The 24861-nt window shown below is 42.1% G+C and overlaps 1 protein-coding gene across 2 annotated transcripts in view; it reads right to left on the reverse strand.

Moving 5' to 3' along the window:
- LOC129857155 (NXPE family member 3-like) overlaps window positions 1-24861 on the reverse strand; it is a 44164-nt gene that overhangs the window by 13654 nt on the left and 5649 nt on the right. The window contains exon 2 of one of the 2 annotated variants that reach the window (XM_055925126.1): window positions 1317-1393. In XM_055925126.1, the coding sequence (XP_055781101.1) occupies window positions 1317-1382 (66 nt within the window). In that variant the 5' untranslated portion in view covers window positions 1383-1393. Of the gene's footprint in view, window positions 1-1316; window positions 1972-24861 lie in introns of those variants that run through there. The other variant, XM_055925125.1, reaches the window with a different exon arrangement.

Raw genomic sequence — 24861 nt, forward strand, 5'->3', positions numbered from 1 at the left:
GAGCAGGTTTTCATCAAGGATCTCGCATTACTTTGCTCCGTTCATCTTTCCCTTGATCCTGACTAGTCTCCCAGTCCCTGCAGCTGAAAAACATCCCCACACCATGATGCTGCCACCACCATTATTTGACAGGCAAGTCAGTTAAGAGCAATTTCTTATTTGCAATGACGCCCTACCGGGGAACAGTGGGTTAACTGCCTTTTCAAGGGCAGAACGACAGATTTTTACCTTGTCAGCTCGGGAATTCAATCCAGCAACTTTTCGGTTACTGGCCCAACGCTCTAACCACTAGGCTACCTTCCGAAGTAGGGAAGGTGCCAAGTTTTCCCCAGATGTAACGCTTGGCATTCAGGCCAAAGAGTTCAATCTTGGTTTCATCAGACTAGAGAATCTGTTTCTCATGGTCTGAGAGTCTTTAGATGCCTTTTGGTCAACTCCAAGCGGGCTGTCGTGCCTTTTACTGAGGAGTGGCTTCCGTCTGGCCAATTTATCATAAGGACCTGAATGGTGGTGTGCTGCAGAACTGGAGCAGAACTGGACCTCTGTCAGAGTGACCATTGGGTTCTTGGTCTCCTCCCTGACCAAGGCTCTTCTCCCCCGATTGTTCATTTTGGCCAGGCTGACAGCTCTAGGAAGTCTTGGTGGTTCCAAACTTATTCCATTTAAGAATGAAGGAGGCCACTGTGTTCTTGGGGACCTTCAATGCTGCAGATATTATTTTGTAAGCTTCCCCAGATCTTTGCCTCGATACAATCCTGTCTCGGAGCTCTACGGACAATTCCTTCGACAACATGGCTTGGTTTTTGCTCTGACATACACTGTCAACTGTGGGACCTTATATAGACAGGTGTGTGCCTTTCAAAATCATGTCCAATCAATTGAATTTACCACAGGTGGACGCCAATCAAGTTGTAGAAACATCTGAAGGATGATCGACGGAAACAGGATGCACCTGAGCTCAATTTCGAGTCTCAAAGCAAAGGGTCTGAATACTTATGTAAATAAGGTGTTTCTGTGTTTTATTTTTAATTTTCTAAAATGTTGAGGCATTGTGTGTAGATTGATGAGGATTTTTTTTATTTAATCCATTTTAGAATAAGGTTGTAACATAACAACATGTGGAAAAAGGGAAAGGATCTGAATGCTTTCCGAATGAACTGTATAATCTTGTATCAATAATGCTGTCGTAAACAATGTATAGCTTCAAAATGGTTAAAACAAAATACATGTTTAAAATGATCCTGTGGCTGGCATGCCAGTCTTAACATCTGAAGCTCTGTCTATACATTTGGCTTGGGTTCCATTTCAGAACTTACAAATAAAAGATAAATGCAGATCAATAGTATCAAAGCCAATATCAGTAGCTGAAGCAGTCTTCCCATCCTCCATATATCTGTTGGTAAATTAAAGGAGAACATCAAAGTGAACTTCAGCACAGTAATAATAAACAGTCACAATTATACAAATATGAATGAAAATGTGTAAATGAATAGAATGGAACTATACTGTAGGTCTGGTTTATTCTCCGAGGGGAAGCTGAATTTATCAAGTTTTCTCGGCAGGTTGGACTCTGGTTGAACTTAACTGCTAGAAATAAACACATGATGATGGTGGACGCTAAAGTTACCTATCTAGATAGCTAGATATTGACTGCATGCATTGTTTTGTTAACTTGCTGCTTGTCTGGTCACATTTTCACCTCTGTTTGGTAAAGCCTACCACTCTTGTTCTTGATGAAAATAGAGAGCAGCTAATTCAACAGTTGCTGCTAGCCTGCATGAAGCTATATACTGCAGCTCGTGCTCACACTGGAGGAGACGCTGTCTGGAGGCTCAATAGAGAGCAATAGTAATTGTAGCCCCTAACTCCGCCATGGCTTGTTAGCCAACGCCTATAGGGAAATTATTTGTTTAGATAAATGCCAAAAATAAGGTCTGAGGAAAACACAGGCGTTGGAGATCTTCATCAGCTAACGTAAGATTTTGTAAATCTTGACACATTCATTTAATCCAAAAATCACTTAAAAACAAGTGTATCTTTAATTTGCTGTACAACATGTATTTTTCAGCAAAGTTTATAATGAGTTTTTTGGTTAGATTACGTCGCTGTGTAAAATTTCTCCCGACAATTTGGTGTTATTTGTGACCATGGCTGCGTTGTAAAACCCAGATTTGTAGCTATAAATATGCACATTTTCAAACAAAACATAAATGTATTGTATAACATGATGTTATAAGACTGTCATCTGATGAAGTTGTTCAAAGGTTAGTGATTAATTTTATCTCTATTTGTGGGTTTTGTGAAAGCTATGTTTGCGGTGAAAAAATAGCGTTGTGTGTTTGGCTTTTGTGGTGAGCTAACATAAATATATATTGTGTTTTCGCTGTAAAACGTTTTAAAAATCGGAAATGTTGGCTGGATTCACAAGATGTTTATCTTTCATTTTCTGTATTGGACTTGTGATTTCATGAAATTATATTATATGATATCTGTGGCGCTAGGCTAGGCTATGCTAGTCAGCTTTTTTGATGAGGATGATCCCGGATCCGGGATTGGGGGTCCGTAGAGCAGAAAGGTTTCATACTTCATAAAGATCATGGTAACTGAATGACATTATTGTTGTTAATTTTCTCGAAATCTAAAGGCAAACCTAGATTTGAGCCAATGTCATAATAGCTGAAACTGTAATTACTACAACCTTGTGAAAGTGTCAAAGTGGGCCTCCTGAGTGGTGCAGCGGTACTAAGTTACTGCATCGCAATGCTTGAGGCGTCACTACCGACCGGGGTTCGATCCTAGGCTGTGTCACAGCCTAGGATCGGCCCAGCGTCGTCCGTGTTAGGGGAAGGTTTGTCTGGACGGATTTCCTTGTCCTAGCGACTCCTTGTGGCGGGCCGGGTAAGACTTTGGTCGCCTGGTGTACGGTGTTTCCTCCGACACATTGGTGTGGCTGACTTCCGGGTTAAGCGAGCAGTTTATCAAGAAGCAGTGTGGCTTGGCAGGGTCATGTTTCGGAGGATGCATGGCTCTCAACCTTTGCCTCTCCCGAGACTGTATGGGAGTTGCAACGATGGGACAAGACTGAAACTACCAATTGGATATCACGAAAAACGGGTAAAAACACACAAAAAAGTGACAAAGTGACAGGTTTTTATTTGATCAATAACAACTTTATATTGAAGGCTACTATTTGTTTTGTAACAGAGGGGGTTAATATAAGCCTTGTTGTCTGCCTGTCAGACCTCATCAACATCATTATGGATATATCCAAGTAAATACCAATAGAACACAGCTCAAATTGTCACGCCCTGACCTTAGAGAGCCTTTTTATGTCTCTATTTGGTTTGGTCAGGGTGTGATTTGGGTGGGCATTCTATGCTCATTATTTCCAGGTTTTGTGTTTCTATGTTTTGGCCGGGTATGGTTCTCAATCAGGGACAGCTGTCTATCGTTGTCTCTGATTGGGAATCATACTTAGGCAGCCTGTTTTGCCACCTTAGGTTGTGGGATGTTGTTTTTTGTTAGCTCTGTGTAGCCTTCAGAACGTGACGTTCGTTGTTCTTTTGTTGTTTTGTTTGGTGTTCGGATTTAATAAAGATGAACACGTACCACGCTGCATCTTGTTCTCATCCTTCCGACGAGCGTTACACAAATAAACAAAAATGCAGCTAGTGTGTCATTCCAGGTGCAATGTTTGACATGACTGTGGTAGTTGAAGTTTACTTGCTTGCTGTAACGACGGTCCTCCTCCTCTTCGCCCGAAAAGGAGGAGTATTGATCGAACCAAGGCGCAGTGGAGTTTGAACACATATTTATTAAACGAAAACACGAACTTAACTAAACTAACAAAACAACAAACGGTGTAGACAGACCTAGACGACGAACTTACATGAAACAAGAAGAACGCACGAATAGGGAACAGACTACATAAACCGAACAAACCGTAAACAGTCCCGTATGGTGCAAACATATACACAGACACGGAAGACAATCACCCACAACGAACACTGTGACAACGCCTACCTAAATATGACTCTTAATTAGAGGAACGCCAAACACCTGCCTCTAATTAAGAGCCATACCAGGCAACCCAAAACCAACACAGAAACAGAAAACATAGAATGCCCACCCAACCTCACGTCCTGACCAACTAACACACATAACAAACTAACATAAATAGGTCAGGAACGTGACATAACCCCCCCCATAAGGTGCGAACTCCGGGCGCACCAGCACAAAGTCTAGGGGAGGGTCTGGGTGGGCATCTAACCACGGTGGTGGCTCAGGCTCCGGGCGAGGTCCCCACCCCACCATAATCCATCCTAGCCTCCATCTCCCCCTAAGAATGTCCACCCTCCTTTTACCCCCACAAAATCTTCTTAGTAACATCACTGATAGGGACAGCACCGGGACAGAGAGATAGATCAAGACAGAGGGATAGATAAGAATATAGAGGTAGATCAAGATAGAGAGGGAGATAATGATAGAGGGGCAACTCCGGACTGAAAGGCAGCTCCGGACAGAGAGACAGCTCTGGACTGATGGGCAGTTCTGGGTATATAGCCGTTTCAGGCTGAAGGGCAGCTCATGGCTGACTGACGAATCTGGACGCTCATGGCAGGCTGACGGCTCTCGACGCTCATGGCAGGCTGACGGCTCTCGACGCTCATGGCTGGCTGACGGCTCTCGACGCTCATGGCTGGCTGACGGCTCGCGACGCTCATGGCTGGCTGACGGCTCTCGACGCTCATGGCAGGCTGACGGCTCTCGACGCTCATGGCTCTCTGACGGCTCTGGCTGCTCATGGCTCGTTGGCGGCTCTGGCAGATCCTGTCTGGTTGGCGGCTCTGGCAGACCCTATCTGGTTGGCGGCTCTGGCAGATCCTGTCTGGTTGGCGGCTCTGGCAGATCCTGTCTGACGGGCGGCTCTAGCGGCTCCTGTCTGGCGGGCGGCTCTAGCGGCTCCTGTCTGGCGGGCGGCTCTAGCGGCTCCTGTCTGGCTGGCGGCTCTGTAGGCTCATGGCAGACGGGCGGCTTTGCAGGCTCATGGCAGACGGGCGGCTTTGCAGGCTCATTGCAGACGGATGGCTCAGACGGCGCTGGGGAGACGGATGGCTCAGATGGCGCTGGGGAGACGGATGGCTCAGATGGCGCTGGGGAGACGGATGGCTCAGATGGCGCTGGTGAGACGGATGGCTCTGGCCGGATAAGGCGCACTGTAGACCTGGTGCGTGGTGCTGGAACTGGAGGCACCGGGCTAAGGATACGCACCTTCATACTAGTGCGGGGAGCAGGGACAGGGCACACTGTACTCTCAAAGCCCACTCTATACCTGATGCGTGGTACCGGCACTGGTGACACCGGGCTGAGGACAAGCACATCAGGATTAGTAGGGGGAGAAGATACAGTGTGTACAGGGCTCTGGAGACGCACAGGAGGCTTAGTGCGTGGTGACGGAACTGGAGTCACCGAACTGGATACACGCACTACAGGGAGAGTGCGTGGAGGAGGAACAGGGCTCAGGAGACGCACTGGTAGCCTAGTGCGTAATGTAGGCACTGTAGGTACTAGGCTGGGGCGGGGAGGTGGCGCCGGAAATACCGGACCGTGGAGGCGTACTGGCACTCTTGAGCATTGAGCCTGCCCAACCTTACCTGGTTGAATGCTCCAGGTCGCCCGACCAGTGCGGGGAGGTGGAATAACCCGCACCGGCCTATGTAGGCGAACCGGGGAAACCATGCGTAAGGCATGTGCCATGTATGCCGGCCCGAGGAGACGCACTGGAGACCAGACGCGTTGAGCCGGCCTCATGACACCTGGCTCAATACCCAATCTAGCCCTACCAGTGCGGGGAGGTGGAATAACCCGCACTGGGCTATGCACTCGTACAGGAGACACCGTGCGCTCTACTGCGTAACACGGCGCCTGCCCGTACTCCCGCTCTCCACGGTAAGCCTGGGAAGTGGGCGCAGGTCTCCTACCTGCCCTTGGCCCACTACCACTTAACCCCCCCCAAGAAATTTTTGGGTGTTACTCATGGGCTTTTTGGGCTTCCGTGCCAGACGCGTTCCCTCATAACTCCGGTTCCTCTCTCCGGTAGCCTCTGCTCTCCTCAGTGCCTCCAGCTGTTTCCATGGGAGGCGATCCCTACCAGCCAGGATCTCCTCCCATGTGTAGCAACCTTTTCCGTCCAATATATCGTCCCAAGTCCATTCCTCCTTCTTTTCCTGTCCCTTACTCCGTCTACTCCGCTGCTTGGTTCTGGAGATTTGGTGGGTGATTCTCTAATGACGGTCCTCCTCCTCTTCGCCCGAAAAGGAGGAGTATTGATCGAACCAAGGCGCAGTGGAGTTTGAACACATATTTATTAAACGAAAACACGAACTTAACTAAACTAACAAAACAACAAACGGTGTAGACAGACCTAGACGACGAACTTACATGAAACAAGAAGAACGCACGAATAGGGAACAGACTACATAAACCGAACAAACCGTAAACAGTCCCGTATGGTGCAAACATATACACAGACACGGAAGACAATCACCCACAAGACTCTTAATTAGAGGAACGCCAAACACCTCCCTCTAATTAAGAGCCATACCAGGCAACCCAAAACCAACACAGAAACAGAAAACATAGAATGCCCACCCAACATCACGTCCGGACCAACTAACACACATAACAAACTAACATAAATAGGTCAGGAACGTGACACTTGCTAGCTAGCAAGTGACACGAACATTAGGAAAGATACTGGTAATTAACCCAAGATATCTCATCAGCGTCATTTCCAATGGGAGAAAAATAAGCATAGTGTGCAGAACAAGCAAAGGGGTGGACAGAGCCAAGCAAGAGTTAGCGAGATCCTATTGGCATGTTTTAGCATGTATTTGCATATTTCCGTCAGGGAACATCTTCTATGTGAAGTGCACATGTGCAATAACTAAATTCGTACTCCTGTCATGACGTTGGCCTGTTTGTGAAGTTTATGACCCCGCATAAATACCTTTCCCCCTTTCCCCTCTCTCTACTCTACAGAGTGACTCTTGGAAACACTCTTTGTTAACATAGAGAGAGTCAGGTAACATCAAAAGGGTTGTAAACAGAACCATATTCCGGTAATCCAAACAGTTGAAAATATGCGTTGGTACTTAAAGAACATGATATCAGATCAGTTGTCATCTGAGTCATTATTACTGATGATAGGACGACATAAACTGTATCTTGGAAAGTCTACACATTATAGTTATCAGATTCACATGGAATTGTTGTGCAATTTAAATGATTATACATGAAACTATTTGTGAACAGATGAAATGTAATTTTAGCTTCTAAATTAGAGAATTGCTTTTCATAAGTGAACTAGGCTCAACTCAGTGGCCCTGCCCATGTGATCAGACATTGGTTGTGAACTATGAAACACGCCCTTCTCTCCCTACTACATAAGCCCTTTACAAAAATGTAACATTTGTGTTCCCGAGGACGTGAGGACGGCTGTCCATACATTAAAAGGGCTTATATCAACTGCAGAAATAAGACAAAAACCTAACGAAATAGGCATCATGTTCCAGACGACGAGAGGGCTGCTGTCCAGACATTAAAAATGGTGAATTTCAACTTGGAGGTGACGATCGACACGTTGAAGAGATTCATTTTGACTATACCAGCCAGAATATAGCATGAGAGTATAATATGGCAACTTGGTATGAACTTTGAACTCTTATTCACTAAAGAAGTGATATCCCGGGGCCTCCTGGGTGACGCAGTGGTCTAGGGCACTGCATCGCAGTGCTAGCTGCGCCACCAGAGTCTCTGGGTTTGCGCCCAGGCTCTGTCGCAGCCGGCCGCGACCGGGAGGTCCGTGGGGCGATGCACAACTGGCATAGCGTTGTCCGGGTTAGGGAGGGTTTGGCCGGTAGGGATATCCTTGTCTCATCGCGCTCCAGCGACTCCTGTGGCGGGCCGGACGCAGTGCGCGCTAACCAAGGGGGCCAGGTACACAGTGTTTCCTCCGACACATTGGTGCGGCTGGCTTCCGGGTTGGAGGCGCGCTGTGTTAAGAAGCAGTGCGGCTTGGTTGGGTTGTGCTTCGGAGGACGCATGGCTTTCGACCTTCGTCTCTCCCGAGCCCGTACGGAAGTTGTAGCGATGAGACAAGATAGTAATTACTAGCGATTGGATACCACGAAAATTGGGGAGAAAAGGGGATACAATTTAAATAAAATAAAAAAATAATTAAAAAAGAAGTGATATCTCCTAGCCGTTGAGTTAGCAGCAGCAGCTGTAAACGTGGGCTTTGAAAGGACGAACAGAGTATCTGGTCTATCACACGGTGACGGTTCTACAACGTATCCACTCTACCACCAGACATTCTTCAGAGGACAAGAGATTCCTGCTGGGCAACCCGGCCTTCCATTTACGACCAACCTATTGAAGCGCAGCTCAGAGTAAATATTTCTTGCATTTTCCTTTTCCAAATGGGCGGTTATTTAGAACGCATAAGATTCTGTATTACGATAGCATGGCTTTCCAAGGTCCGATAGAACCACAAACCCTTTGTTCCTCAGTATTCCCGCGCTTTCATTTCACCCAACCCCATTTCTTTGTGTAACCAGCCGTCATATCTGTTCCGTCCACTAGAGACGTCGTTTTGTATGACCTAATTAGTAATCAATGTATGACCCATCCTGTGTATATGTAATTCTGTGTGATTGTTTAGGTATTTCATAAATAAATAAATTAACCAAATGTTGTATTGCTGATTCAACTTGTTAGCCAGGGTTCGGGAAGATAACCAAGAGGTTACGATGATCAGATGAGACTGAATAAGGTGACGATTAATAATTGACTGCTATTGATGTAAAAGATTACCAAGTCTTTAAGAGTTTATTTGGAAGATAACAGCTCTATAAACATTATTTTGTGGTTCCCCGACTTTCTAGTTAATTACATTTACATGATAAGTTTAATCAGGTAATATTAATTACAGAGAAATTACTTTATAGAATAGCATGTCAAATCACTTAATCTGGCATAGGAAAGACACGACACTCCTTTTAACCCTCCTGTTGTGTCCTGGTCGAAACGGACCGATTTACACGTTTTCTCTCTGAAATATGTAGTTCATTTAATCTGATTCCCATAAAGTTCTGTGACTTTGTCCACACAGGGCATCTGAACACACAAAATACATGTTTATGATTTTTATTACATTTTGGGTGTTTTCCTTCACTTTTGTACACCTGTGGTCTTCAACCCCACATGACAGGAGAGGTCGGCTGTCGGCGGAAAATGTTATCAGGATGACCCCAGGTCCAACGAGATACGCCATATCCTGAGATGATGACATAAAATCCTGCTTCGAACTGTTCCTGACAGAGTCAATCGAAACTATAGTGATAAACATGACCAACTTGGAGGGGAGTCGCGTTTACAAAGACAACTGGAAGGAGGTAGACCAGACAGATGTCCAAGCATACTTGGGTCTCTTGATTTTGGCTGGTGTGTACAGATCCAGAAACAAATCTAGCACTAGTTTATGGGATGCAGAGTCTGGTCGGGCAATTTTTCGTGCCACTATGTCACTCCAGACATTTCATGTGTTGTCACGGGTCATTCGCTTCGACAATCGTGATACAAGACCAGGCCGCCTTCAACAAGACAAGCTGGCAGCGATCAAAGAGGTTTGGCACAAGTGGGTGGAGAGCCTGCAACTCATCTATAACCCAAGTCCAGACATCATAGTGGAAAAGCATCTGATCACTTTTAGGGGACGCTGCCCATTCAAACAGGACATGCCGAGTAAACCGTCTAAATATGGAATAAAGATATGGGCAGCATGTGATGCCAGGACAAGTTATGCCTGGAACATGCAGGTTTACACCGGGCAACCTGCTGACGGTGTTCCCGAAAGGAACCAGGCGAAGCGGGTGGTCCTGGAAATGACTGCACATCTCCAGGGGAACAACATCACGTGACACTTTCTTCACCTCATATGCTCTTGATCAGGAACTGCTCCAAAAATAAATGACCATGTTCGGGACGGTCAGAAGGAACAAGCCTGCGTTGCCTCCTGCATTACTCACTACCAAGAACAGGGATCGTTTTTCCTCTAAATTTGCCTTCACAGATACACACACTCTTGTGTCCTACTGCCCATAGAAAAATAAGAATGTGCTCCTGATGACAACTCTGCACAAGGATGCCGCTGTGAGTAGCAGGGAGAAGGTAAAAAAATGTTTTCATGTTTTATCAGCACCATAAAAATAAGACATGTTGTTGTTTGGTGAAATGCTCATTGAATTTGTGAACAATATGGAGTCAATTCTATTAATTTGAATATGTAAATATGTTTTAGATGTGATAAATTTAAACAACGCTTTGATGCAATTTAAACAACGCTTTGATGCAATTTTTCACGTTATTATGCAAGACATGAAGTATCACTTGTACGTACTCATTTTTTAATTTACTGATTGATGCACTTTTGCAGGTTACTGGCACATACTCTTGTAAGAGGATCCCGGCCAGTTGGCCCATGGAGGTGTTCTTCAACATTCTAGATGTGTCAGTCTACAACGCGTTTGTGGTGTGGATGGAGGTGAATCCAAGCTGGAAGCAGGGGAAATTCTTCAAGGGGAGACTATTCCTAGAAGAGTTGGGGAAAACCATGGTGGTACCGCTCATTCAAAGGTGCCAAAACCTTCCTCCAACACCATCCTCTGCTGAATTGGTGAGAGATATACAAGGGCCAGAAGCAAGATCTATGGCCGCAAGAGACAGAAGAAACAAAAGGAAGAGGTGGAATCTGTGTGCACCAAGAGATGTCAAAACGGGCATTATGTACCATAAATGCAGTGGATATATTTGCAAGGCACATGCAACAATCACCACGTATTTTTCAACATGTGCATGAGAACACACAAAATGTAACCACCATTGATTTACAGATTGGGAACATGTTAATGTTTTTGTTATTGTTAGTAATACTGTTATTGTTACTGTTGTTCTTTAATGTGTTCAGACATTCATTTTGTAAAATGGTAAAGTTTTCATGTGTAGTTTTGGGCCTATGTCTTTTCTTTACTAATAAAATCATACCTGTCAGTTTTGACCGGGAACACAACAGATGTTATTTTGTGCCACTATTTAAAAATATGAAATGGTTTCAAAACAAATGTCATTGTTAAACTTTGTAGTCCTTGTTAAACACAAAGTAGTCTGTGATAAATAGCACAATATGTTTCATCTGAGTATTTGTTAAAGTCAAATGAATCCATACATTATGCTTTTTTTACTCAAAAACGAGTTGTATGCACTCAGGTCAATGAGGCCTACATGCCATAAATAGCAAATAGAAGTTCAAAATTTGCAATGTTCACAAGAACGTAAGTTGATGAAAATATCTAACACAATATTAGGTCATATAATATGTATTATTATGGTTTTATAATCAGCTATAATGGGGCGGTCATTTTGGACCGGGAACACAGAATTAAAACTTCTTAGGGATAGGCGTCCCCCTAGTGGACAACAAAGTCAAGGACAACAAAGTCAAGGTATTGGAGTGGCCATCACAAAGCCATGACCTCAATTCTATAGAAAATTTGTGGGCAGAATTGAAAAAGCATGTGTGAGCAAGGAGGCCTACAAACCTGACTCAGTTACACCAGCTCTGTCAGGAGGAATGGTCCAAAATTCACCCAACTTATTGTGGGAAGCTTGTGGATGGCTACCTGAAACGTTTGACCCAAGTTAAACAATTTAAAGGCAATTCTACCAAATACTAATTGAGTGTATGTAAACTTCTGACCCACTGGGAATGTGATGAAAGAAATAAAAGCTGAAATAAATCATTCTCTCTACAATTATTCTGACATTTCACATTCTTAAAATAAAGTGGTGATCATTAACTGACCTAAGACAGGGAATCTTTACTAGGATTAAATGTCATGAATTGTGAAAAACTGATTTTAAATGTATTTGGCCAAGATGTATGTAAACTTCCGACTTCAACTGTATTTTTTAACCAAACCCATTCAACATTCTGGCAACAATATCGACATCCTCTGGGAGAAAACAGTTGATGATGAGATGGCGGCACAGAAAAGAATGGGTACACTGAACCGGTAAGAATTATAAACATACACTAAGTGTACAAAACATTAGGAACACCTTCCTAATATGGAGTTGCACCCCCCTTTGCCTTCAGAACAGCTTCAATTTGTTGGGGCAATAACTCTACAAGGTGTCGAAAGCGTTCCACATGGATGCTAGCCCATGTTGACTCCAATGCTTCCCACAGTTTTCTGGATATCCTTTGGGTGGTGGACCATTCTTGATACACACAATAAACTGTTGAGCGTGAAAAACCCAGCAGCATTACAGGTCTTGACACACTCAAACTGGTGCGCTTGGCATCTACTACCATACCCCCTTCACAGGCACTAAAATATTTTGTCTTGCCCATTCACACTCTGAATTGCACACATACACAATCTATGACTCAATTGTCTCAAGGCTTAAAAATCCTTCTTTAAACTGTCTCCTCTCCTCTACAGTTACTGAAGATTTAACAGGTGACATCAGTAAGGGACAATAGCTTTCAACTGGATTCATCTGGCCAGTCCATGTCATGGAAACTCAGTGTAGATAACATTGTAATTAAAATGGGTAAGGGCCAGTGGCGACCTGTCGTTCAGGGCAGGCAGAGCCCCACCTGTTTAGCTAAAAAAAATAAAAACAATAACAAATATTTATTTTGCCATTAATACGTTTCACATATTAGTTTGCAAACAATGAACAAAAAAAAGTTTATAAAGCCACATACAAACATGGTCTCTTTTGTTTTCCTGAGTAAGGCAGCTCCAAAATGCAGGTGTTTCAGCCTAGCTCAGTGCTTTCTGTGGTGGTGGGGCAGCGAGTGTAAAATACTGAGCGTAGGGGATAGGAATGTTCTCTAGTTGTGCCGTGATTGGCTCAGTGTTCTGTCACTCACGGGGACACTGCGTCACTGGAAAAGCTTGAGAGCTTGAAGATTGAAAATTGCGTATTGCAAGCTTGAGAGTTTGGAGAGCTTGAAAATTGCACCCCTTGGATGCTGTCATAGAGTTACATTAGAAGTGCCCATCCAAGAAGGCTCAAGGTCATTGATCATGTCAATATCATACTTTCAAAATCTTAGCTAGCAAGCTATAGTAGCAGTCATCATTATTAATCAATTCGACAATCTACTGGCAAATCCTTTTCAATCCTTGTCATATGAAGAAAAATGATGAAGAGAAATTATAGATAAAACGTATCGGTGCTCATCAGTCATTGGACATAAACATTACACAACAAGTTGGAAATCGCAAATTCAACAATGAGTGGTTTGGAAGGAATCAGTGGCTAACTGCAAGCATTGCAAAGCAATAACTAGCCTGCTATTCAGTGGTGTGGGTGTGTGGACCAAGTCTGAGTTTAAGGGTCTCTTTTCCAAGCTTAACTTCTTGGTGACAGTGGGGCAGTATTGAGTAGCTTGGATGAATAAGATGCCCATAGTAAACTGCCTGCTACTCAGTCCCAGTTGCTAATACATGCATAGTATTAGAAGTATTGGATAGAAAACACTCTGAAGTTTCTAAAACTGTTTGAATGATGTCTGTGAGTATAACAGAAATCATATGGCAGCGAAAACCTGAGAAAAGAATCCAACCAGGAAGTGGGAAATCTGAGGTTGGTTGAGTTTCAACTCATTCCCTATTGATGATACAATGTTATATTGGTCATGTTGCACTTCCTAATGCTTTCACTAGATGTCAACAGTCTTTAGAACTTTGTTTGAGGCTTCTACTGTGAAGTGGGGGCGAATGAGAGGGGAATGAGTCAGAGGTCTGGCAGAATGCTTTGAGCTCGTGACGCGCGGTCATGTGAGATGTAGCTCACGCTGCATTGCTTTTCTACAGACAAAGGAATTCCCCAGGTTGGAATATTATTGAAGATTTATGTTAAAAACATCCTAAAGATTGATTCTATACTTAGTTTGACATGTTTCTACGGACTGTAACGGAACTTTTTGGACTTTTCGTCCGACCTTTTGGCTGGACTTGCACGCTCGTTTGGATTTGTTTACCAAATGCAATAACAAAGGAAGGTATTTTGACATGAATTATGAACTTTATCGAACAAATCAAACCTTTACTGTGGAACTGGGATTCCTGGGAGTGCATTCTGATGAAGATCATCAAAGGTAAGTGAATATTTATAATGCTATTTCTGACTAATGTTGACGACACAACATCTCTTTGGCTGTTTTGGTCTCTGAGCGCCGTACTCAGATTATTGCATGGGGTGCTTTTTCCGTAAAGTGTTTTTGTCTGACACAGCGGTTGCATTAAGGATAAGTTTATCTAAAGTTCCATGTATAATAGTTGTATCTTTTATCAATGTTTATTATGAGTATTTCTGTGAATTGATGTGGCTCTCTGCAAAATCACTGCATGTTTTGGAACTACTGAAGATAACACGCCAATGTAAAATGCGATTTTTGCATATAAATATGAACTTTACCGAACAAAACATACATGTATTGTGTAACATGAAGTCCTATGAGTGTCATCTGATGAAGATCATCAAAGGTTAGTGATTAATTTTATCTATATTTCTGCTTTTTGTGACTCCTCTCTTCGGCTGGAAAAACGGCTGTGTTTTTCTGTGATTTGGTGGTGACCTAACATAATCGTTTGTGGTGCTTTCACTGTAAAGCCTTTTTGAAATCAGACACCCCGTGGCTGGATTAATGAGAATTCTATCTTTAAAATGGTGTAAAATACTTGTATGCTTGAGGAATTTTAATTATGAGATTTTTGTTGTTTTGAATTTGGCGCCCTGCTCTTTCCCTGGCTGTTGGCGGGGTGGGACTTAACTGTTCCAAATATCCCAGAGAGGTTTTAAAAGGATAAACATTCAACATTGGCCATTCTGTCAACCCAGTATGACTTCTGCTGCGTTCAAAACACCTGGAAACTCTGAAATCTTAGACTTTAGTAAGTTCAAGACAACTAGGAACTCTGAAAAAAACGAGCTCCGACTGGGAAAATACATTTTAAAAGGTCATCCAACTCGGAATTCGAGTTCCAAGTTGTCATGAAAGAACCGTAAATGCAGAGAATGCCAGACTTTGATGACTAAGGTTGATGACAAAATTTGCACACGAAGGACCGCGGCTCCACCTTCCTGTTCAAGTAAATACAGCACAATAAGGTGAGTACAAAAATGTATTGACACTGCTGCATAAATTGTGTAATACGCCAGGGAGATATGTATACTGTAGCTAAGAAAGTAATACTAAGTGTATGTTGTGTAGTAAGCTGTTAGTACCCCATGTGCCTCACCCTAATAATTTGGTCACTTTTCCCCTCATAATTTAACCTACTGTTCTGACTTGGTGGTGCACATTTAGCCAATAGCCAAAATGTCATCATTGAATATTGTATGAGCTTTCATTGTCTGCTATTTGCCCCCTTTATTTATCCTACGGTTCTGACTTGGTGTACAGGGAGAATTATGTCGCTGTACATTTCAAAAGTGCTGAACAAATAGTTATATTGACTACGTCCATTCTAGCTCACTCATTAATTTCTTAATCAGAATTATAGATTGCCTCTTGTCCGCTCGTTGTCCCCTTATGCCATAATTTGTACAGCTCAATTGTTAGTAGAACCCACATTTGTTTAATGGATAGGGGGCAGAATTTTCACTTTTTGATGAAAAGCGTGCCCAGAGTAAACTGCCTCCTACTCAGTTCCAGATGCTAATATATGCATATTATTAGTAGTATTGGATAGGAAACACTCTGAAGTTTCTAGAACTGTTTGAATGATGTCTGTGAGTATAACAGAACTCATATGGCAGGCAAAAACCTAAGAAGAAATCCAACGAGGAAGTGAGAAATCTGAGGTTTGTAGTTTTTCAACTCAGCCCTTATTGAATATACAGTGGGATATGGGTCATCGTGCACTTCCTAAGGCTTCCACTAGATGTCAACAGTCTTTAGAACCTTGTCTGATGCTTCTACTGTGAAGTGGGGCCGAATGAGAAGGGAATGAGTCAGAGGTCTGCCAGCAGACACGAGCTGACCATGCGCATTTACATGAGAGGTAGCTCCCGTTCCATTTGCTTTTCTGAAGACAAATCTGACACAGCGGTTGCATTAAGGAGAAGCATATCTTTAAATCTCTGAATAACACTTGTATCTTTTATTAATGTTTATTATGAGTATTTCTGTGATTTGATGTGGCTCTGTGCAAATTCAAGGGATGTTTTGGAGGCAAAGCCAAATGTAAACTGAGGTTTTTGGATATAAATAAGAACTTGATCGAACAAAACATACATGTATTGTGTAACATGTTGTCCCGGGAGTGTCATCTGATGACAAATATCAAAGGTTAGTGATTCATTTTATCAATATTTCTGCTTTTTGTGACTCCTCTCTTTGCTTGGAAAATCGCTGTATGCTTTCTGTGACTAGTTGCTGACCTAACATAATGATATGTTCTGCTTTCGCCAAAAAGCTTTTTTGATATCGGACACTGTGGTTGGATTAACGAGAAGTTTATCTTTAAAATGGTGTCTAATACTTGTATGTTTGAGAAAATTTAATTATGAGATTTCTGTTGATTGAATTTGGCGCCCTGCAATTTCATTGGCCGTTGGCGAGGGGTTCCCAATCCTAGACAGTTTAAGCAAGTCAGCCATTTCATATATTTGGGCTCCTGAGTAGCATCTCAGTTCTAGAGGCGTCACTACTGTGGCGGATGAATCAGAATTAGTTGGGTAACATAGATAATTAAGATGTCTTATCGGCATAATATGCTTATGTGATATACTTGTTATTAGAATGTATCCCTTTGGATTCTGGTGTTGGCAGTTGCACTTCTTCCCTCAGCTGGGGCTCAGTCACTTGGGGCCCAGAGAGAGGAGAGGTCAGGCTTGTCTTTCACATGTCCCTGGTGCTATGCAGAGTTTCAGAAAGGGAAGAGGACAGGATGGAACATTGTCTTCATATGTGAATGTGTCTTTACCTATTCTTAGACCATGTGTAGGGATGGCGTGATTAATGGGGAACCAATTACTTGTCTCCACAATGTCTGTGCGCATGTCACTCCCTCCTTTGGCATTGGGGGGAGGTGTATAGCAGTGTCTGGAACCATTGTATGTCCTCTCTGATGTTGCACTTATCCTGGGATGGTGTATGACCTAGAGACTCACTCCCCTCAGTGAGCTTGTCCAGGAGTGGGGTCTAGAAGGGGTTTTACTTGAGATGGGAGTATCTAGAGTTGACAATTGATTTATGCCATTGGATGAGTTGGTGTTTTTGTGCTATGAAGTACCAGGAATGAGATAGTAACCTCGTCTTCGGGGGCCAAACTGAACGATAGTTTATAGTGAATGCTATCTGCCTACGGGATACTCCTTTCTCATTTATAAAGTCTCACTTTGTGAACTGTTCCTAATATCTGTGGTGTGTTAAGTTGACTAGGGGGTGGATCTTTGCTATAAAAGATTTCAGTAGCCAGTGTGCTGTCACTCTCAACGGATCATTAGAAAATGGTGAGTCATTGCTATTGCAAAGCACTTATTATTAAAGATGTAGTTTAATTATAACTCTGACTTGTGTGATAAGTTTGTCTCTCCTCATTTGATAGTAAAGACGCTACAGACCGAATCAGGCTGAATCACAACCGGCCGTGATTGGGAGTTCCATAGGGTGGTGCACAATTGGCCCAGCGTCGTCCGGGTTTGGCCAGGGTAGACAGCCATTGTAATTAAGAATTTGTTCTTAATTAACTGGCTTGCCTAGTTAAGCAAAAGAAAAATCAGCTATGTTTTTAAAAGGCAGTAAATGAGGCTGAATGAACTGTTTCACTGCCAGACAAGGCTCCGCTGATTGCCATGTGTAGCAGTGGTAAAGTGTTGGGACTCTGCTTTAGGGGGAGAGCTTTATGTAGGCTCATAAAGGCTCGTCCTATATAACTACTGCTGTACACACCTTTTTTTATTCATATACGGTCTGTGCTGTCTTTCACACTATTATATACAGTACATATACACTCAGTGGCCAGTTTATTTGGTACCAGGACACCTCTTTGCCTCCAGAACAGCCTGAACTCTTAGGGGCATTCTACAAGGTGTTCCACAGGAAGTGTTCGTAAGCATTCCACAGGGATGTTGGTCCAGATTGGACAGCGGTACATTCATGCTGAGAACAGTCCGTTCCATCTCATCCCAAAGATGTTAGATTGAGTTGAGGTCTGGGGACTTGCAAGCCACTCAAGTAAATTTAACTAGCTGGCATGTTCAAGGCAATGTTTTTCCACTCCTCAATTGTCATGTGTTGGTGATCGTGTGCCCAATGGAGCCGCTTCTTTTGGTTTTTAGCTGATAGGAGTGGAACCTGTCGTTGTCGTCTGCTGCAATTGCCCATCAATGACAAGGATCGACGAGTTATGCGTTCCGAGTTGCCGTTCTACACACCACTGTTGCACTGCGCTGTTATTTGTCTGTTTGTGGCCCGTCTGTTAGCTTGCATGATTCTTGCCATTCTGCTTTGACCTCTCTCATCAATGAGCTGTTTTTGCCCATAGGACTGCCACTGACTGAACACTGCCCTGCGTGATAAGCCCAGGAGGGCGGACGTTTCTGAGATACTGGATCTGGTGCGCCTGGCACCAATGACCATACCAGACTCAGTCGCTTAGGTCACTTGTTTTGCCCATTCTAACGTTCAATCGAACAGTAACTTAATGCCTCGATGCCTGTCTGCCTGCTTTATATAGAAAGCCACGGCCACATGACTCACTGTCTGTAGGAGCGATCCATTTTTGTGAATGTGGTGGATTCTGACATTGCTCGTTCTGATATTTCTTAATTTCTTTATTTGGTATTTATGCATTTAGTGTTTTTAGGTATTACTGCACAGTTGGGGCCAGAAACATAAGCATTTCGCTGCACCTGCGATAACATCTGCAAAATATGTGTATGCAACCAATAAAATTTGATATGAGCTAAACATTTAGAAAGCTGGCTAGTTGACTGCTGTGGCTAGCCAAAAAATTACACATTTGGAAAGTTGGATTATCTTATCGTTTGAGGCTTTAAAAGCGTTCTTACACTATGATTTTGAACATTCAAAGCAACTGGGAAACGTCCATGGCTGGCATTGTTGTCACCTTAGCTTGCTACATAACTTCTGAGTGATAGGAAGCACAAGCACCACCGCCAATCAGCCTACACTACCGAACACACACCAGTCGTTACTATGACAAATAGCGTAGCCATGTTAGCAAATTACTATCTGAACACACACAAGTCTGACTTGGTCACGTAACTTGCTGTTTAGACAGTCAGTATTCCAAAACGGTTTTGAAAAACCAAACTGATTTGAGCATTAAGGCACGCAGTGTGAACAATGTAGTAGAACATGTAGTAATATTAGTATTACCTAGTAATATTTTACATCAATAGCAGTCAATATTAATCGTCACCTTATTTCAGTCTCATCTGAAAGTTCTTCTTCACGAACCCTGGCTAACAAGTTGAATCAGCAATACAAAATTGGGTTTAAATATTTATTTACTAAATACCTAACTAATCACACAGAATTACATATACACAGAATGAATCATACCTTGATTACGAATTATGTCATAAAGGAAAACGTCCCTAGCGGACGGAACAGATATGACAGCTGGTTACACAAAGAAAAGGGGCCTGGGTTTGAGTGAAAGAGCGGGAAGACTGAAGAACAAAGGGAGAAGCGATGTCTCTATCGGGCCGTAGGCAGCTACTCTATCGTAAATACAGAATCTTATGCATTCTAAATTACCGGCCATTTGGAAAAGAAAAATGCAATAAATATTTACTCTGAGCTGCGCTTCAATAGGTTGGTGGTAGATGGAAGGCCGTGTTGCTCAACAGAGTCCTTTGTCCTTTGAAGAGTGTCTCTGGTGGTGAACGGGAAACGTTGTAGTGTCGTCGTTGTGTGGTAGACGGGATACTCTGTCCGTCCTTTCCTAGCCAACATTTACAGAGGCCGCTGCTAACTCAACGGCTAGGAGGTATCACCTCTGTAGCGAATAAGAGTTCAAAGTGCATACCATTCGCAACGAAAGCTCACGCCGAGGTTGTCTTCGTTCTGTTGTTATTATCTGAATCCTTCTGACATCGGATCGTCATCCTAATGTACTCGGAACAGTTATTATCTGAATCCTTCTGACATCGGATCGTCATCCTAATGTACCCAGAACAGGAGGTTCATTTTCGTCAAGGGCTTATATAGTGGAGGAAGAAGGGTGTGTTTCATACTTTATAACCCATGTCTCTTCACAGGGGCGGGCCACTGATTGAGCAGAGCCCTAACCTTATGAAAACCCAAATCTCTCATTTGGAAGCTAAAATTACATTTCATCTTTTCATTAATAATTTTATATTTAAACATTTGAATTGCACAACAATTCCATGTGAATCTGATAACTATAATGTGTAGACTTTCCCAGATACAGTTTAGGTCGTCCTGTCATCAGTCATAATGTCTCAGTTGACAACCGAACTGACATATTCACTAAGTACCAATGCATATTTTCAACTGGTTCTATAACCGAAATAAGGTTCCTTTCCCTCTACTTGTTTGATGTTCCCAGACTCTCTGTTTAACAAAGGCTATTCAAGAGTCCCCCTAGAGTCAAGAGAGAGGGAAGGGAGAAAGGTATTTATGGGGGGGTCATAAACCTTACCCACAGGCCAACGTCATGACACTACCTACACCTGTAGGTGTTCGGCACATGTGACAAATAAATTGGGAACTTTACGGTGGCGCCGAATGGTAAGACGCGGTCACATGTGCCAGCAAGCCAGAGGTCCTGTGTTGAGCCTCGATGTGAGACAAATAAGGAGGAAGCGGTACTCGCTAAGCAAGCAGGGTTACATAAGCACAAAAAACTAAACAGATCATCAAAATGCCTCTTCCTTAAAACTTTAAGCACATTTTCAATTCACTGACTACAAGCAAATTCACAAAGTACTTGTTCACTGCATCAAATCACTCTTTCAATTTGGATAAATATTCAATATAAGTATCTGCCTTTCACGATGCAATATTCAGTTTACTTTTGAAATTATTTTCTTGTCATTTGTTAACAATACAATCAACTATCACTTAATCAAACTGCTAAAAACAGATAACTAGTGAAGCAAAATTATGTAGTGCATAGTCAAAGATGCACTATGCAAAATCACTCTGTCATTTCCTAGTTGCTAAAATTCTCATAGTTTGTCTAATTTCAGTTTGTGATAAAACAAGCAAGTATAGTCCAGAGAATCATTGTACCATCTAAACCGCTGTGAAATATATATTTTCCATAACAAAATAGATTGTATTTTCAGCTGTTTGAAGCTGGTGTACAAAACTGAAAGTAAAGGACACAAAAACAAAACTAGCGTACATAGAGCAGATCTACTGCTTCTTAGACTTGCATTCATTGAGAATGACAGATCTATAACTCACATTTCTATGTGAATTTTGTCAGGTCGCCCAAAAATGTACATATCGCAGCTTTAACGTATATATTTTGATAACAAATGCCTCACAAGTCGTCAACTGGCAGCTTCATTAAATAGTACCCGCAAAACACCAGTCTCAATGTCAACAGTGAAGAGGCGACTCCGGGGTGCTGGCCATCTAGGCAGAGTTCCTCTGTCCAGTGTCTGTGTTCTTTTGCCCATCTTAATATTTTATTTTTATTGGCCAGTCTAAGATATTGATTTATCTTTGCAACTCTGCCTAGAAGGCCAGCATCCCGGAGTCGCCTCTTCACTGTTGATGTTGAGACTAGTGTTTTTCGGGTACTATTTAATGAAGCTGCCAGTTGAGGACTTGTGAGGCATTTGTTATCAAACTATATACGTTAAAGCTGTGATATGTACATTTTTGAGCGACCCAACAAAATGCACATAGAAATGTGAGTTATAGATATGTCATAGATCTGTGAAGGGAGTAGTACACAGCATTGTACGAGATCTTCAGTTTTTTGGCAATTTCTCGCATGGAATAGCCTTCATTTCTCAGAACAAGAGTAGACTGACGAGTTTCAGAAGAAAGTTCTTTGTTTCTGGCTATTTTGAGCCTGTAATCGAACCCACAAATGCTGATGCTCCAGATACTCAACTAGTCTAAATAAGGCCAGTTGTATTGCTTCTTTAATCAGGATAACAGTTTTCAGCTGTGATAACATAATTTCAAAAAGGGTTTTCTAATGATCAATTAGCCTTTTAAAATGATAAACTTGGATTAGCTAACACAATGTGCCATTGGAACACAGGAGTAATTGATGTTTGTTGATAATGGGCCTCTGTACGCCTATGTAGATATTCCATAAAAAATCTGTTGTTTCCAGCTACAATAGTCATTTACAACATTAACAATGTCTACACATTATTTCCAATCAATTTGATGTTATTTTAATGGACAAAAAACGTTATTTCCTTTCAAAAACAAGGACATTTCTAAGTGACCCAAAACTTTTGAATGGTGGTGTACATAAAACACAAATAACGTTTTTGATGCACTGGGCCTTTAAAGTAATCCAAGAATTAATCATCTATTTTTTCAAAAGTATACCTCACCTGATTACAATCTTTTTGTTGGTAAAGTACTTGATTACAGTTTCAGGTTTTTTGCTATCAAATTATACGTAAGTGAAATCAGTTACTCCCCAACACTGTTGACAGGAATAAATACCCAGACACTTCTACCTGAAGCAAGTAATGAGGTCTATGTAAATGTAGCCTATTGGGCAGGCTGTGCTGCAGCTGGTGCATGTTGGGATATGTCCTTGCCACTCCAGCATTGCTGTAATGCATTTGCTTCAAAAAGACTCATTCAAACTTGCTTTCTAGTAGGCAGCCACCATGTCATAATGACAGATGATGTTCAAACACTTTATGCTGGATTTGCTTGAAAACAGGCTATATGGATTATATCTAAACATAATTAAACTTTCCTGTAAAATACAGTAAACAGAGCAGTGGGTCCCTCTGAAGACCGCAATCTTGCAACAACTATGGGGCTTTACCAACAGCATGAATAGCACATGACGCTTTGACATTTGTTAGAGCCAATGCTTCCTACTTCTGACAGTCAAAAGCTGTCCTTAAATCAAACTAGAGTATCATAAATAGTCAGCAAATAATCAAAAGGTGTTTAGGGCGATCAGAGAGTTTGTTCTTATTAAAATGAGTTTTCAATCCAAGAGGGGTGTTTCTCCTTATTGATGACCAAAATACAAAGTGTACGAAATTCCTTCAAAACTGTCACTGTAGGCTCTTATGCTCTTTTGTATATGGGCTGAACAACTATGATTGATAATCCATATAGGACTACTAAAGTAAATAATAATGAAAACATAATGATGCATTAGATACATTAACCTAATATTCATATAGGTCTGATAATGACACTGCTTTAGTGAAGACTAAACCACCATAATTGTTATTTTACAATAATGTACTTAAATTACTCAAAACATACTATTTCCTGCATGGGAAACAAGATGAGGGGAACACATCTCGACAATCTGGTACATAAAAAGTAAAGGACTGAGTAGTCTATATACTCGGAAAAGGAAAGTAATTTGCTAAGTATCTATGAACTTGTCCAGTGATTTGTTTTGACGACATTTAGAAAAGCAGCATAGAAAAAATAAATTCGACAATTGCCAGCCAGCTATGGTACATTTCCGTTTAACCATCTTGTGTTGACTGATGTGCTCTGTACAGCTCTGATATCATTACAGGCGAGACAGTTCTTTCAAGGTAGGATTTCAACGCTCTTGATTGATTACAATTGTAACACTTTCAGAGCCCTTATATTAGCAAAAAACTATAGTGTCGAAAAATAATGAGGTGATTGAAGTGTTTCCGTTACCCATTTAGACCAATTGCGCAGTTTCATGTCTCCGGTCAACACAGTCTCACATTCAATTCGCGCATATATGTACAAAATGTATTTCAGCAGATTTCGTGCGTTTTTGTGCATTTTTGGGGTGGTTCAATTCGTTTGAAAATACACGAATTTCTGTGCTACTTAATTCGTGCGAAAAGACACAAATTTAACCAGTAGGTGACACACAAGCCGTTGCAACAACCATGTAGACGCGATAATTTGTATTTCATTTTTGTTCTTCTTAATGGCTAATTCAACGTCATGAATATACAGAAATGTTGTCTTTGTTTAACCATGTTTTAAAATGTGTCGTTGTATGCCTATATGTACTGTTTTAGACTTGCTGAACAGAATTTTTGAGAAAATACGCACATTTACCTGCGACTTAATTCGTGGGAAATATTGTTTTATTAATGCCAATGCTGTTTTCTGTGCTTGATTTCGCTTAATACTTTTGATACTGGTGCACTTGTAATCAGAACACCTTGTTGTCATGTAGGCAACCATACACGATCTTCTTCATAACCCATTTCATATTTCGTGGAGCCTAAATTACACCATTTTCTTCATAATGCATGTATTACATGTTAATGTAAAATAATGAATTATGTTGGCTTACACTTATGGCCTTTCCAAGGCCTTTCCATACTTTAAGGGAACATTTTAGCACTCGCCATATGGTTAGTGAGAAACGCCACATTGCAAATGTAAGGTCCCTTACTAGACGTCCTGCAACGTTTCTAAAATTCGCGGACGGCGTCGGGCCGTGCGCGGGGGAGAGATCTTTCAGGAAGTCATCAAACTAAATCTCTCGGACGTTCGGTTTCCGTTTTATAAAAATAACACATTTTGGTCATTTTCCGCAGTCTAGGAAATTC

This window comes from Salvelinus fontinalis, chromosome 6, assembly GCF_029448725.1.
Source record: "Salvelinus fontinalis isolate EN_2023a chromosome 6, ASM2944872v1, whole genome shotgun sequence".
Taxonomy (NCBI): domain Eukaryota; kingdom Metazoa; phylum Chordata; class Actinopteri; order Salmoniformes; family Salmonidae; genus Salvelinus; species Salvelinus fontinalis.